Source organism: Primulina tabacum, chromosome 8 (genome assembly GCF_025594145.1).
Source record: "Primulina tabacum isolate GXHZ01 chromosome 8, ASM2559414v2, whole genome shotgun sequence".
Classification (NCBI taxonomy): domain Eukaryota; kingdom Viridiplantae; phylum Streptophyta; class Magnoliopsida; order Lamiales; family Gesneriaceae; genus Primulina; species Primulina tabacum.
In genome coordinates, this window is record NC_134557.1 from 39,097,833 (window position 1) to 39,112,847 (window position 15,015).

General features: G+C 37.7%; 1 protein-coding gene across 3 annotated transcripts; it reads left to right on the forward strand.

The window, feature by feature from the left end:
- Positions 1–1,581: 1,581 nt before the first annotated feature.
- Positions 1,582–14,673, forward strand: LOC142554089 (pathogenesis-related homeodomain protein-like). 3 transcript variants are annotated; one of them, XM_075664721.1, is made up of 9 exons: positions 1,582–1,847; positions 2,163–3,070; positions 11,168–11,333; positions 11,520–11,643; positions 11,745–11,857; positions 11,937–12,476; positions 13,245–13,580; positions 13,879–13,968; positions 14,079–14,673. In XM_075664721.1, the coding sequence occupies exons 2-9, from the start codon at positions 2,313–2,315 to the stop codon at positions 14,409–14,411; spliced, it is 2,460 nt and encodes an 819-aa protein (XP_075520836.1). In that variant the 5' UTR covers positions 1,582–1,847; positions 2,163–2,312; the 3' UTR covers positions 14,412–14,673. The 3 variants fall into 3 exon arrangements, with proteins under 3 accessions (XP_075520836.1, XP_075520834.1, XP_075520835.1); XM_075664719.1 differs by having other exon boundaries at positions 1,582–1,764; positions 2,150–3,070; XM_075664720.1 differs by having other exon boundaries at positions 1,582–1,764.
- Positions 14,674–15,015: the final 342 nt, after the last annotated feature.

Sequence of the window (15,015 nt, forward strand, 5' to 3'; positions counted from 1 at the left end):
AAAGAAATAGAAAACTTATGAATTTCGGGGGAGGAAATTGATGGAAGATCGCCGGAAGTGGATGATTTTGTACGGAGGAGCTTCAAGAGAGAATTTTGTAAGGGCTTCGCTGTTAGTTTGAATTTGTAAGTGATTTTTGAAAAATCGATTAGCCAATATTTATAAGGGGTGGGAATCAATTTCCACCGTTGATCTAGATCAAATTGGACGATCAGAATGGATCTAGGAAGTTGTGCGGGCATATGAAAGGACACGCGCAATTATTAAAATGTCAAACTTATCGGCTTCTTGGAATGCGAAACGTTTCCGACCATTGGAGTAAAAGAGCACACGTCATTATTACATAGCATTAATTACCTGAGAATACTAAACGACAAAACATGCAAAGCCCGAGAGATATGAGGCCCTGGCATCTCATGCAAAGCCCGGGAGATATGAGGCCCCGACATCTTATGCAAAGCTCGGGCAATGTGTGGCCCCGACATATTATCTTGAGCCCGAGTGGTATCAGACCCCGGTGTCTCCTCCCAATCTATGAGATATTTGAAGCTTCCGATGCTATTACACATTCTGAATTGTGTTTCTACGAAGTACAAGTATGACTGATCGGGACAGCGAGTCAGACTCTAGCCCGACTATTTTAGGGAGGGGTAGAGATACCTTCATGAGGATACGTGTCATGGATCGACCCCATGATATTAAGTGGATAGTCCATAACAACGCCAGTGTGTCGGGTATTCTCCTCAAATACCCGGACACTACGCCTCTTCCCGGGCAATCATCATCACAGCCCGGGCTCTCAAGCTAATAACCGGGATCTCAAGCAAATACCCGGGTACCCTACTACCCGGGCTACCTCGAGAATTGCACCACACTCGAGTATGATTGATACAGGCCGTCTAATCTGTCAGAACCACTTGGACTTGGAGTGTCCTAAAAGTCATCAGAAGCTAGTATGAGCAACCGACTTGCCATACTTAGTAGGTGGCACGAGAATTGAGGTATCTACCCCATTTTCTACTATAAATAACAGGTATTAATGTCATTTAATGATTCGAAAATCTTTAAACTTTCAAGCACTTATATATTTCCTCTCAAATATTGCTTGTGTTCATCTGAAAAACCTGCTGACTCTAGCATCAGAGTGATTACGCCGGACACCCCTCCGGCGCCCATTCACGATTTTCTTTCTTAGTTGCAGGTGTTGCTGCAGCCACTATCTTTACTCAAATTCTCAAATACTAAAAATTATTGATTCGATCCGTTGGAACTCCTTACTCGGCTTATCAATTTCAGCGGGATTGCATCAATCGGATTAAGAAAATAAACTATTCCTAAATTGAACGGATTAAAGCATAATTGGAATCAATTTTTTAATATTTTCCAATAACTATATTCTTCTTTTAAGAAATGAATCCGTTTTCTAACAAGACAATTCGGTTCAACATGGACACCGAATTCAATTCAATACAAAATCGATTAAATGGTTTTGAGATTAACCGAATTAAGTCCGATCCGTTTCGGACCGGTTCAAAGTTATATAAATAAGCATCCCCGGTTCCTTGTCCCGTCGCATTTTTTTGCTCGTGGCAGTAAGCGAATACAAAAGCGCCTCCTCTCCCTCTCTTCGTGAACCTGCGCCGTCTTCGCATGACATATAATGCTACGCTCACACGATACACACACGCAAACACACTAAAATTGGCGACGGTTTCACATTCCACTAGCGGTCTGAAGAATTTTCTGGAAAGCAAATCTCCTCAGGTATCAAGTCTAATTTCTTCTTTGGAAAACCAACCCCTAGCTTTGTGCACGCATATTTTGTCGACATGACGCTGTAGTTACATGTAATTTCAGCTTAATTTGTTCGCATATAGGCGTGCGTTGATATATCTTTTCACGTGCTTGGCTATATGATGTTGTTCTTGAAGATTTCTAATTGAAAATAGGAAATGTGGTTGCTTTTTAGTTTTTATTTTTGGTTTTGGTTTTAGTTTTAATTCTATTGTTTGTTAGCGTATAAATTGCCTTAGTTGATTGTGGATGTTTTAAAAAATCGGTTCTTTGGTTTTGCTGTTGTTTTCTTAATATTTTTTTTGGAGTTTGGAGGACTGACTATTGTTATCCGTGGGCTATAATTGAATTACAGTGTTAAATTACAGTTTTGGAGGATGTGAGCATCATTAAGTACGGTGCTGAAGGAATTTTAAGGCCTAGAGCGATTTGCTATAGAAGAAACGGGAAGTTTGGATCGTGGGTGGTGTTTTGAGGGTGAATTAGGTGGAAAAAGTCTGGAAGTTTCAAGGTAAAATATGGGTTCAACGGGAAATGGGGCTCAAGAACTTGAGTCTAACGAAATCGAAAAATCGAAAGCTTCTGAAATTCTGACTCAGAATTCAAGTCGCGAACCTCTGTCACCAGACAATTGTAAATTGTGTTCTGAGACACCGGTTGTTGAGCTAGCGGATAAGATAAGGCTCTCTGGAGGAGAAAAAAATGAAACGAATAGAGTTTCAACTGAAGAAGTCTCCATAGGTAAAGAAATGAGACCAAGTCGTGTTGTTACTCTCCAAAATTGTAGTGAAGAAAAAAGAGAACCATTATTGGAAAAAGTGAATACTTTGTCGATTCCTGAAAACATGGAATTGTCATCATATGATGGGCCAACAAATGTCATGAGTTTGGATATACCTGCTGCCTGCGCTTCTGTAAGTTCTGCCCATGGAGAATTGGAGCCAAGAAGTAATGGTCTCGGTTGCCTGGAAAATGAAGATAACAGGATTGATGCACAACTGAGATATAATAAAGCTAAATCAAAATCTGTAGTTACTAGTTCCTGGATTCTGCGTTCAAAATCTCAAGAGAAACTCAAGGTGCCAGAGGCTGATCTCACTGTGAAAGGTGTTGATGAAGAAAGGAAAAAAAGGGTAAGAAAAAAGAAGCAGATGAATAAAGGTTCTGTCAGTGAGTTCTCAAAAACAAAGACCCATCTAAGATATTTATTGCAACGGATAAAATATGATCAAAACTTAATTGATGCTTACTCTGCAGAAGGCTGGAAAAGACAAAGGTTCGTGTGATCCTTAAATTATAGTATATATTTAAAGTGGATTTGCTATTTGAATTTACTGTTTACATTGATATTGTCTCATTTATATTATGTGATGGGATATATGGTTCTTAATGTAACCATCTTTTTTAACATTTTCACTTTGATTTTAACTAAACTAAGATAATTGGAAGTTTTATTCATGTTAATTGGGGGATAGATTTGTGGTTACATATTGCCATGAGTATTTGCAATTTGTATATGGTTGTGGGTATGCCTCTTAAATTCGAAGGCATGTTAAACGTGGAAGATGTATATGATTAAATAATGGCGTAGAAAAACTACCCTTTCTTTTTTTATTCATTCAACGAATTTTGGTCATGACCAATGGCCACTAGCTAAATACACGTAAGAAAGCTACCCGAAAAAGGCAAGGTGCACCTTGGAATTAACTTGAAGGATTGCATTTTGCAATAAATAACCACATCTTTCTCTTTCAAAATTATCATCAAAACCAAACAACCGTCTTCAGTTTACCTGGCTCTAGCTGCAAACCAATACCCCATATTCTAGAACCTGGAGAATAAGATCCTCTAGTCGTGTACACTGTAATTATGTCTCATGTTGTGCTTGTTCAACATTGGTTGAAAATAAAAGTTTAAAATATTTTATAATGAATTACAATGGACTCCTAAAATAATTAGGTAAATAATTTTTATAAAGTGATAGACAAAAACGAAGTAGTTACTTTAGGGTCCATTGTGCAGTTGCGTTGGTGCAGGCTTGAGCTCGGGGTGCGACAAAATGTTATCAGAGATGGTCTCGAGCATGAACATCGAGAAATAAGTGATATGCAAGACAAAGTATTACGAAGGTTAGAGTCATCTTTTGAACCCGCGGGGCAAAGTGCTATATCATGGGAGCCACATCTTGAACCTGACAAGCTATCGCTAGATTTCAGGTTCTGGTGGAATGAGGAGGAGGGCGTGACGATGACGTCGCCTTCTGAAGGAGGGATAATTGTGATACTCTTGTCCCACATTGGTTGAAAATGAAAGTTTAAAATACTTGAGACTTATAGTGGACTTTTATAGTAACTTGATTTAATCATTTTCATAAAACGAGAATGAATACGAAGTAATTATTATAGCGGATCATTGTGAAGTCGAGTAGGCGGGGCTTGAGCCTGAGGTATGACATATGTTCTCTAGAAGTGTCTTAAGATTACTCATTTCCCTTCATAAAGTGAATCTGAAGAGACTTCAGAATCACTCGATTTTTGTTTTCAATCGCACATTGCATCCATAGATGTAAGACTTACGAGACCAGATATCTTTTGATCCTTGTTAAAAGGTATAAATGACTAGAAACATATTATTGCCACAATTATTTATGAGTCTGATTGAGAAATATAAATATAAGCTAACGACCTAAATATGAGATCCTTATGTTTAAGCATTAGAAATCTCTCATATCATTTAAACTAGATAAGATATCTCATAATCTTATAGAATTAATGATCAAGATAAAAACATAAAAATTAAAATAACAATCTTATTCTATCTCCAACACTCCCCCTCAAGCTAGTGAATAGATAGTTATCATTCCTAGCTTGCATGTTAACCGTTCGAACAGTACCTTAGACAAACTTTTTGTCAAAATATCTTTAACTTGTTGCCCTGAAGGAATATAAGTCATGCACGCACTTTTATCTTTCGTTGTTACAGTAGAGCTTCATAGGTTCTTTGTTAGACATTTTTAGTTCTTCCGGTACTCTCTTTAGCCATATGCCTTTAGATGGTCCTTGACCAACAACCCTAAACTCAACTTCTGCGCTACTTCGAGCTACTACTGGTTGCTTCTTGCTACTCCATGTTACAAGGTTTAAACCCCACACATAAGTACAATAACTTGTCGTAGTTTTTTTGTCCACTATTGATCCAGCCCAATCTGCATTGGTATAGACTTCAAGTATTTTTGGTTCATTCTTTTCAGGCTTCCTTTGAGATACCTTAATATCCTACGTACAACTTCTAAGTGTTGGTTACGAGGAGAGTGCATGAACCGGCTAACAACACTCCGACAAATGCAATTTCAGCCATAGTGTTAGATAAATAAATCAACTTGCCTACTAACCGTTGATAAATCTCTTGATCAACCTTAGGCTCATCATCCCCTTGTCCAAGTTTTGAATTCTGCTCCATAGGTGTCTCGGCTAGCTTGCAACCCCACATGGCCGTTTCCAACGAATATAAGGTATTTCCTCTTATATATGGTGATTTCGAGTTTGCTTTGAGCTACTTCCATCACCAAAAAATATACGAAGCTTCCAAGATCTTTGGTTTCAAATTCATTGGCCAAAAAACTTTTCAACTCCTCTGTCTCTTCAAGATTGTCTCATGTGATTATAATATCGTCTACATAAACAATTAATATAATAAGCTTTCCATCCTTGGAGTGTCTAAAAAATAGTGTATGATCAGGTTGTGCTTGGATATATCCTCGGCCTTTGATAGATTTAGTGAACCTTTTGAACCACGCTCTAGGGGATTGTTTGAGGCCATAAAGAGCTTTCTTCAATTTGCATACTTGATTAACCCCTTTTTCTTCAAAACCATGTGGAAAATCCATGTACACTTCTTCATTTATATTCCCATTTAAGAAAGCATTCTATACATAATCACATCTAGCTGTTTCAATGACCAATCAAGATTAGCAGCAAATGACAACAAAACTCTTCTTGGGTTTAACTTGGCTACATGGGCAAAGGTCTCTTGATAGTCTATGCCAAAGGTCTGGGTAAATACTTTAGCCACCGACCTTACTCTATACCGTTCTATGCTTCCATCTGCTTTGTACTTAATGCTCAACGCCCATTTGCATTCCACAGTCCTTTTATCCTTAGGCAGAGTTGTAACCTCCCAAGTGTCATTTTTTTTACAGCTTCTATTTCTTCAAGTTCAAACACAGTCTCTCTATTCTGGACTTGCAAAAGCGTCATGCACATTCTTAGGAGTCTGACTGCTTTAAGATTACAAGTGAAAGCTCGGAAGCTAGGAGAAACATTTTTGTAAGAAATAACATGTGAGATGGGATGTGCAGTACATTTTCTTATCCCTTTTCGAAGTGCAGTAGGAATATCAGAGTCAGGAGAAGTTACCTCTGGTTCAAGAACTTGCGGAGCTGAATCCTGTTCGACCTCTTGGTTTTGATGAGTTTCAGCTGGCTCTACTCTTGGAGCTTGCTTACTCCTAGAATAAACAATTAACTCAGGTTCTGCTTCATCTCCCTCTTTTTCCAAACTTTCAAATTCTCTTGTTGGCAAAGTAGATTCAGAAACTCTAGATATGGTATCATTTGGATCGTTAGACACAAGGATAATGTTTTGAAATGATGTAGGTCTAGGAATAGGTACAGAAGAGGGTTCCCATGACTAGTCTTCACCTATACGCTGTTCCCATGACCGATCTTCACCTATACGCTCCCCTTGAGGAGAGGTTATGGGAAATAAAGGTTGAGAGTTGAGACTCAAAAAATGTGACATGTACCGACACAAAAGTTCTTTTCAGCTCATAAGAATAACATTTATAGCTTTTTTGAGTCGGAGAATAACCAATGAATACATATTATATGGTACGGGGATCAAGTTTGGATCTGGTTGGATGGTGATTGTGGACAAACATGGTGTATCCAATTGTTTTTGGAGTTAGATACGACTGGGAAATGAGAATATTTTTGCAAGAAAAACTCGTGTAGGTATTCCATTAATTAGATAATCAGCTGTAAGAACTGCTTCTCCCTAATGATACTTTGGAGTATGCATTGTAAACATCAAACCCCTGGCCACCTGCAAGAGAGGATGGTTCTTTCTCTCAGTAATACCATTTTGTTGAGAGCTATATGGAGAAGAGCTATGGTGGATAATACCCTGACTTGTAAGATAATCCCCAAGTATAGATTGAAAGTATTCACGCCCATTATCAGTGCGGAAGGTTTGAATGGTGGTGTGGAATTGTGTCTTAATCACATCATTGAATTTTTGAAAGATAGGACCGGTTTTTTTATTTTTCTTTCAACGAGTAAACCCAACACACTCTGGCATGATCATCACTGAACGTTAGAAACCATCGAGTCCATGTATAATTATTCACACGTGATGGCCCCCAAATGTCACTATGAACTAATGCAAATGGATGACTTGATCTATAAGGTTTAGCAGGAAAAATACGGTGTGTGCGCGCAATGTTGTAAATGGAGAGAGGCTGTGGCGGGCCAGTTAGTGACCGCCTAATCATGCAATTTAATTATAAATAATCATCATTTTTTTATATATAATGATGCAGTGTAATTATATATAATCATGTAATGTAATTACAAATAATAATTATTTTTTTATATATAATCATGCAATGTAATTACAAATAATAATAATTATTTATTTAATATATATAATTAAATAATTTTATCCATAAAAAAACTTCATACAATATAGACAAAGTACAAATAAATATATGAATGCAAACTAACAAGATTTTAAGGTGGTGGTTGATAGCGGTGGCGGCTGGAGGCGGTTTGTGGTAGGTGATGGCTAATGGTGAAAGACGATTATAACCAAAAGTAATACAAAAAGAGAGCGAGATGTGTTTTTATTATATCTAGACTCTAGAGTTTTTTAAATTGATTGACTTTGACTTGTTTTTAAAATTATTTGACTTTGACAGTTTACTAGGATTTTAAAGTCATTCACCGCCTAGGCCGCCACATCGACTGCTGGATAGCCTTGGACCGCCTTAGACAAAGGCGGGGCGATCGAGGGTGCCTTGGGCGAGCGCCATTTAGAACACTGTGTGTGCGTGGCTAGTTGACAAACTTCACAAGAAAACAAGCTGTGACTATTATTCTTTAACAAAGATGGAAACATGTGTCAAATATTGAAAATTTGGGTGTCCTAATCTACGATGGTTGATGCCATAACATAATTGCATCTTTATTAGAAACATAAAAAAAGTTGACTTCAGCTGTTCAGCTTGGAAAACTTGTTTATTCATAGAAGTGACAGTTTCGAGATATAGAGACTTCCTTCTACTCTAGCATTGTCAATTGTCTTCCCCGAATCCTACTGCTGAAATACTGCACAAGACTCGGAGAATTTAGCAATGCAATTTTGATCCTTGGTTAATTTACTGATGGAAAGCAGATTGCAGGTTAGATTTGGCACATGTAAGACAGTGGATGGTTAAGGAGTCTGAGATTTGAATCGAACCCTTACCAGCTACAGTGGACAGTGTTCCATCCGCGATTTTAACTTTAAATTACCATGACAAGGAGTATAGGATGAGAACAAGTAGGAACTAACTGTCATATGATCAGAAGTGCCCGAATCAATGATGCAAGGACGTTTTGCTTCTGTTACAGCACTATATGCAGTGGAGAAAGTACCTGTTTATGCTAGGGTACAAGAGGCTGATGGAGTTTTTGTCATAGACTGATTTATCAACTTCTGGAGCAGCTGTAACTAATCTCTATTCAATGTAATGCTGACTGGTTTAGGATTAGAAGTCGCACTATTTTCAGTTGTGGCTTGATACCCCTTGACTCCATTGCTTTTACCGTGTGGCTTCCAATCTGCGGCTTTCCCATGCAGCTTCCAACATGATTCCTGTGTGTGATATGGACGATGACGATACTCACACCGAATTGGATCACCTTGTGATTAGATTTGAACTTGGCCTTAAATGTCCAGTTACTTGTTCCTCTTGAAACCAAGGCTGATGACTCTGTGAGTGTTGGATTGGTAGATTCTTTATATTCTCCCAACGTCACTCGACGAACTTCTGAAAATACTCTCGAATGGTTGGAAGAGTACCTAATCCAAGAATGCGTCCCCGAACTTCGTCCAACTCCTTGTTTAGTCCAGTCAAAAACTAGTAAATTCTCTCTTTTTCAACAAATTTCCAGAATTCAATATTTTTGTTTTTGGATCTCCCCAATGAGCTTCATAAAATTGGTCCAATTCTTGCCATATATTGTTGACAAGAGTAAAAAATATTCAGTGACATCAAGGTTTTCTTGTCTGATTTCTCGTAGCTTTGTCTTCAATTCGAAAACTTGAGAACAATTCCCAAGATCTGAATATGTTTCTGTAAAAGCATCCCAGATTGCCTGTGCTGCTTTTAAGAATAAATAATTTTGGCTGATTCTAGGCTCCATAGAATTTATCAACCATGCCATCACGATCGTGTTTTTGAGTTCCCATGTTGCCTGACCAGTTTCACCATCCTCCTCCTTTTTTGTTTCTCCAGTCAGATACCCCATGTTACCTCTGCCACGAATCACCAATAGAATGAATTGAGTCCATAATAGGAAATTTCTGGAGTTCGATTAGTGATTAATGATCTGAAGCGAATTATTATCAGAGGGAGGCATAGTGGAGGGTTGATTTGGATTTGGTTGTGACGGGACTTCAGAGGTGGAATCCTTAGAGTCTCTTGAATACCCAGTCACGACTGTTTTTACCATAATCACTTTGATACCATAACGACCTAAATCTGGGTCCCTATGTTTAAGCATTAGGAATTTCTCACATCATTTAAACTAGATAAAATATCTCTCAATCTTATAGAATTAATGATAAAGATGAAAACATAAAAAATAAAATAACAATCCTATCCTATTTCCACAATCCCATTTTGATGTTCCATTCATTTTATATTCCTTAAGTGTGAGTGAAATCAATAAATATGTTTGAAAAGGCAAGCTTAAACATTCCAAAACATTGGCAGAGGTCTCCGGACATGGGACGAAAAGAGTCTATTTACCTTTACAATGTTCTAGAATTTATCATGGCTCTATCTGTGTGGCACAAACAACAAAAGATAAAACCGATGGTATGAAATGCCAATATCTAACAAGTTTTGATTTCCTAAGCGATGAATTTTATGGCTTTGTAGTTGTTGGAACTTGGAAGTAATGACCTGGATTGCACTTTGTATAGTGGAGCTGAGTTCCATAATTTGGATCACATGGTTTTAACCCGTTTCTGTGGCTGATAAATTGACGTGCTTGGTCATTAAAAGCCCACAAGGTATGCGCCTAGGCTCAAAACTAGTCGAGGTTCTGCTTTTGCTCCTCGACACAAGGTAAGGCACAATCCTTCAATGAAGCATGTGCCTTAACCACGAAGCCCAAGTCTGGTGTGTTTTGAAGGTTCAAGGCCACGTTTAAGCGCACCTTCAATATATATATATATATATATATGGGGTAAATCAGCGATGAATTGCAAGATCATGAACATATATTTTGCTTATTACTAATGAATTTTGTTATAGGTTGTGCTTAGATGGATGAATTTGATGATTTCAAATTCACTTGTTAGGATGCACAAAATTAAAGTTAATTTCAAATCCACTCTATGGCAAGTCAAACAATTTTAATAGAAACTTTGGTGTATCTTAAATACATAGATGAGTGTCGTTTAACATTCATTTCTCAAATTCTTTCTCAAATCAAATTTCTTCCTTCAAATTCAAGCGCAATCTTAGTGTTTCCTGAATAATTTTTAAATCCCAAATTGCCTTATATGCAAGAAACTTTTTTTTTAGATTTTTAGACTTTAGCATATCATTACTTAGGGTTTTACTTTAATAAAGTGGGGGCCTCGCATTATGTGTAGGCTCTACGATACTTAAGAGCCTTCGTGCCCCACGTGCTTCTAATAACCATTGGCTTTAATTACTTTTAACTATCGTGGTTTACTAAACCTTATTTCAGATTAAAGTATGTGTTCCACTATCTACATATGTATGCAGCAACTAACTCTTTCCACCATCATTTATTCGAATCTTTTTTTCAATGTGATATCCTTCAAACGATGCATTTGGGGTTGTAGTGGTTGAAGGACTATTTTAGTGCACTCCTTCAATTTGTGTACAAGCTGCCTCATCCAGGTTAATGTGGCTTAGAAGCCTCCATCCTTGGTTTGGTGAATGAATGGATGCCATGTTTAGGGTTGGTGGTCTTTTCTTATTTTCTTGTGGTTGTCATTCCATCATTCATTCATCTTTAAACTGTTTCTGATAATTAAATTTACAACATGTGATTTTCTTTACATTTTTGCAGTGTGGAAAAATTAAAGCCAGAGAAGGAACTCCAACACGCAAAATCTCATATTATGCGTTACAAATTGAGAATCAGGGAATTATTTCGGCATCTTGATCTGTCACTTGCTGTGGGAAAACTTCCAGAATCTCTCTTCGACTCTGTTGGAGAGATAGACAGCGAAGATGTAGGGAATTGTGTCTTCGTTGCTTTACTATTTTTTGCCTTTTATGTGCTTAATTGCTGAAATTTTAATTGTAGAAAACACTTCTTCCTAATGATGATGACATTTATTTCAATAAGATTGGATGTTCACCTTAATGTCACAAAATTGGCATTCAGGAATGCTTAAGGATCCTTATTCTTTTTGCAGATTTTCTGCGCAAAGTGTGGCTCAAGAGATGTATCACTTGATAATGATATAATCCTGTGTGATGGTACCTGTGAACGTGGATTTCACCAGTTTTGCTTGGAACCGCCTCTGTTGAAAGTGGAGAGTAAGTTCTGTAGCGGATTTTCTATTTTTTCTTTAGCATATCCCGGTTATTCCCTGTTATCGGCCCTTAGTTTATCCACTTTTTTGTGGTGTTATTTGCAGTTCCTCCGGATGATGTAGGCTGGCTTTGCCCTGGATGTGATTGTAAAGTTGATTGCATTGATATGTTGAAGGATTTTCAGGGAGCAAATCTTGACATAGATGATGGTTGGGAGGTCTGTCTGTTCATTGTTATGCATCATTCTTACTATAGCTTAATCTTAACCACTATTTATCTGTCATATCTCTGTGCAGAAGATCTTTCCTGAGGCTGTTGCAGCTGGAATGAAACTGGATGTCGGTTATGGGTTTTCAGATGATTCCCAGGATGATGATTTTGACCCTGATAAGCTGCAGACAGTAAAGATTCAAGAAGATGAATCCAGTTCTGATGAATCTTCTTATTTTTCAGCATCAGATGGCTTGGCAGCTACTCCGGATAAGGGCAATTATCTGGAGCTTCCTTCCGATGATTCAGCTGACAATGATTTTGATCCCACGGCTCCAGATCAAAATGAGCAGGTGAAGCAGAGTAGCTCAAGTTCTGATTTTACCTCCGACTCGGAGGATCTTGGTGCTCTACTTGATGATGCCACCATGACTGATAAAGATCCAGAACACATCTCGCCTTCATCAGGCTGCAAATTTCCCTCCGAAGCTTCTGAAGAAGAAACTGCTGCAGTGGGTAAATTGAAGGGACTAAAAGCTGAGCTTGCTTACCTTCTGCACACTAGTGACCAGTCTGTGTGTGACAAAAGACATGTAGAACGGTTAGACTACAAAAAATTGCTGGAAGTGAGTTTCTCTATGTGCACTCTTGTAGGATGCATAGACACAATAACACAACATTCATGCACGCACTCACAATTTTCCATCTGCAAATCTTTGAAATAATGTAGTTACATAGTCTTATGGCATGGTTCTCCATGTGTTTACTGCCTTTCATGGAAATCTTATACTCCATTTCTTAGTTGCTGAATAAGTTTTTCTTAAACAACAAATTCTGTTAATTTCCGGAGAGTCGCCCAGCAACTCATGCTACTTTGGATTAAACGTTAGAAGTTAGCTTAGCTGTCATTCAATTCGTATTTGAGCTGCTGTGTACCCTAATCAAACTGGGAAAAGTTTGCCAACAGAATCTTTTCATTGCAACAGAAAGACCTTATTTCTTGAGCTGAATGTTTAGATGACGCTTAAAATATGGGGCAACACATTTTTTTCTAGTTAGAGTAACCATAAGAAGCTCTGTTTTTAATTTATGATAATATTTCTATTATCATTGATTTTGAGTTTCTACGCCAATGATCCCATGTAATTTACTGATTTTTGTTATTTGAATTGCAGAGAATAAACATTTGAGTAGACCACAAGAAGTTACTTCATGAAAACCAAACAGTTTATTCAAATTGCATTTTTATTGATGAAAAATCCGGATTGTTCTTCGATTATCTTGATAACTATCATTCGCGAGAATATACTGTCTAGAATAAAGGTTCTTGTTTCTTGATTTGTTCCATTCTTTGTTTTTGCATTGACTACCGGTGTAATGACTATGTGCTGAAGGAAACATATGGAAACTCTTCTTCTGATTCAAGTGATGAGGAATTTGGTGCAAGTTCTGATTCAAGTGATGAAGATTTCAATGATACTGCTGCTCCTTCCAAGCGAAGGAGGATTAGTTGTGACAAAACCATGGTTTTGTCCCCTAATAGAACTCCAGTTAAAAACAGCACTGTACACACCAAGGAGGAAAACCATGAAAAAATTCATCGTTCGCCAAAAAGAACTCGAGAAAACCTTGTCGATGGTGGCACGAATAAGTCATCAGCTGAAAATGTTTCTTCTGGTACTGGTACCAAGAGATCAGCTAATAAGCGGCTCGGAGAAGCTGTAACACAGGTCCTTACGCTCAACTGGCAGGCTTTCCCCTTTGCTGTAATGAATAAAAATATTCAATTATTGTGAAATTGCTTAAAAAAATTTATTATTTAGGAGAGGCATAACGTGAGCATGCTTGCTTTACCCGCATAGAAGTTTTCATATCAATAATTTCCATACGTATGGCATGTGCATACTTAGCCCAGAAAGTAGCTACTTTCAGTTATTCTTCTGCTGCCTGCTCTTCTCCCAGAATGATATTGTCTCAGTTTTGGGGTTTTGGCTGTTGATTTATTATATTGACACTGCATCGATGCAGAGACTCTATCAATCCTTCAAGGAAAATCAATACCCCAAAAGAGATGTAAAAGAAAACTTGGCTAAAGAACTAGGCCTCACACTTCAGCAGGTCTGCACATGTATCCCTTGCTTCATTTCCTTTTTTTCCAATCCACAGTTCTATGTTGACATTTGGCAAGTATTTTATCTTGTCACATTGTACGAACATTTTTTATGCAGGTTAGTAAATGGTTTGATAATGCTCGATGGAGCCATAACCATCGACCACAGATGGAATCAAATACACCTGAGAAGCCGCACGAGTCTCAAGCTCCTATTATCACAGAAAATACACCATCCAATCAGGTGACCCCCCAGACACTTGATCTTGGAGCAGGTGTGGAAAATCTCCTAACCAACACAAATGGAGAGAATTCTGGAATTGGGAAATCCAGAAAGGGGAAAGTCAAGAAAGATCCGGCGACAGCCAGCACTTGTGCTATAAAGCAGAACGTGCAAGCTGATGCTCCGTCTTCACTTGCCACTAGTAAAAGACAGACAAGAAACAGCTAGATGCCTTTGACCAAATGGATTTGAAATTTGGGTACGCTAGCAGTACTTTGTTCAAGATTCTTCGTCCGGGCTTAAAACTTGAGGTGCATAAATTGTTTTAATTGATCCACACTCACGGATCACTAAATCTTTTTTTATGGGATTTATGTCCTGATTTGTAGTTGTATTACTCATAGAGTTAACTCTTTCGATATATTGATGGTGAAGTGAAATCATTCTGGTCATTTCTAGCAAATTATACGCTGTCAATTGTTATCAACCACACAAATCAGAATCCATCAAGAAGAATCAAATGGAATTGATATTCATATGATTTATTGCTCATAACTATGTAACATCACAAATATGATCTAAAACATGAAAAAAAAAATGTAAAAACTTAGTACCATGAGTTAGAACAGCCACCAAATTTGAACCAAACCTACAAACTCCTGAAAATCAAAATTAATGGCAAAAGGTTTTAAAGTAAAGACCAACTGGAAATGGTTGTTTGTGACTACAAAGAAAAGCCTGAAGCATCCGAATAACGAAGAAAATTATATTTGAGAAGATTAGAGAGGAAAAAAGAATGCCTTCCTCCATCATTTCTTCGTACCAGAAATTG

What these genes read in the sequence shown, in the direction of transcription:
- LOC142554089 (XM_075664721.1), top strand. Translation starts at nt 2,313, where the DNA reads ATGGGTTCAACGGGAAATGGGGCTCAAGAACTTGAGTCTAACGAAATC. An exon ending in ACATAGATGATGGTTGGGAG is followed by an intron (nt 11,858 to 11,936) that starts GTCTGTCTGTTC and finishes ATCTCTGTGCAG; the next exon opens with AAGATCTTTCCTGAGGCTGT. An exon ending in ACTACAAAAAATTGCTGGAA is followed by an intron (nt 12,477 to 13,244) that starts GTGAGTTTCTCT and finishes TATGTGCTGAAG; the next exon opens with GAAACATATGGAAACTCTTC.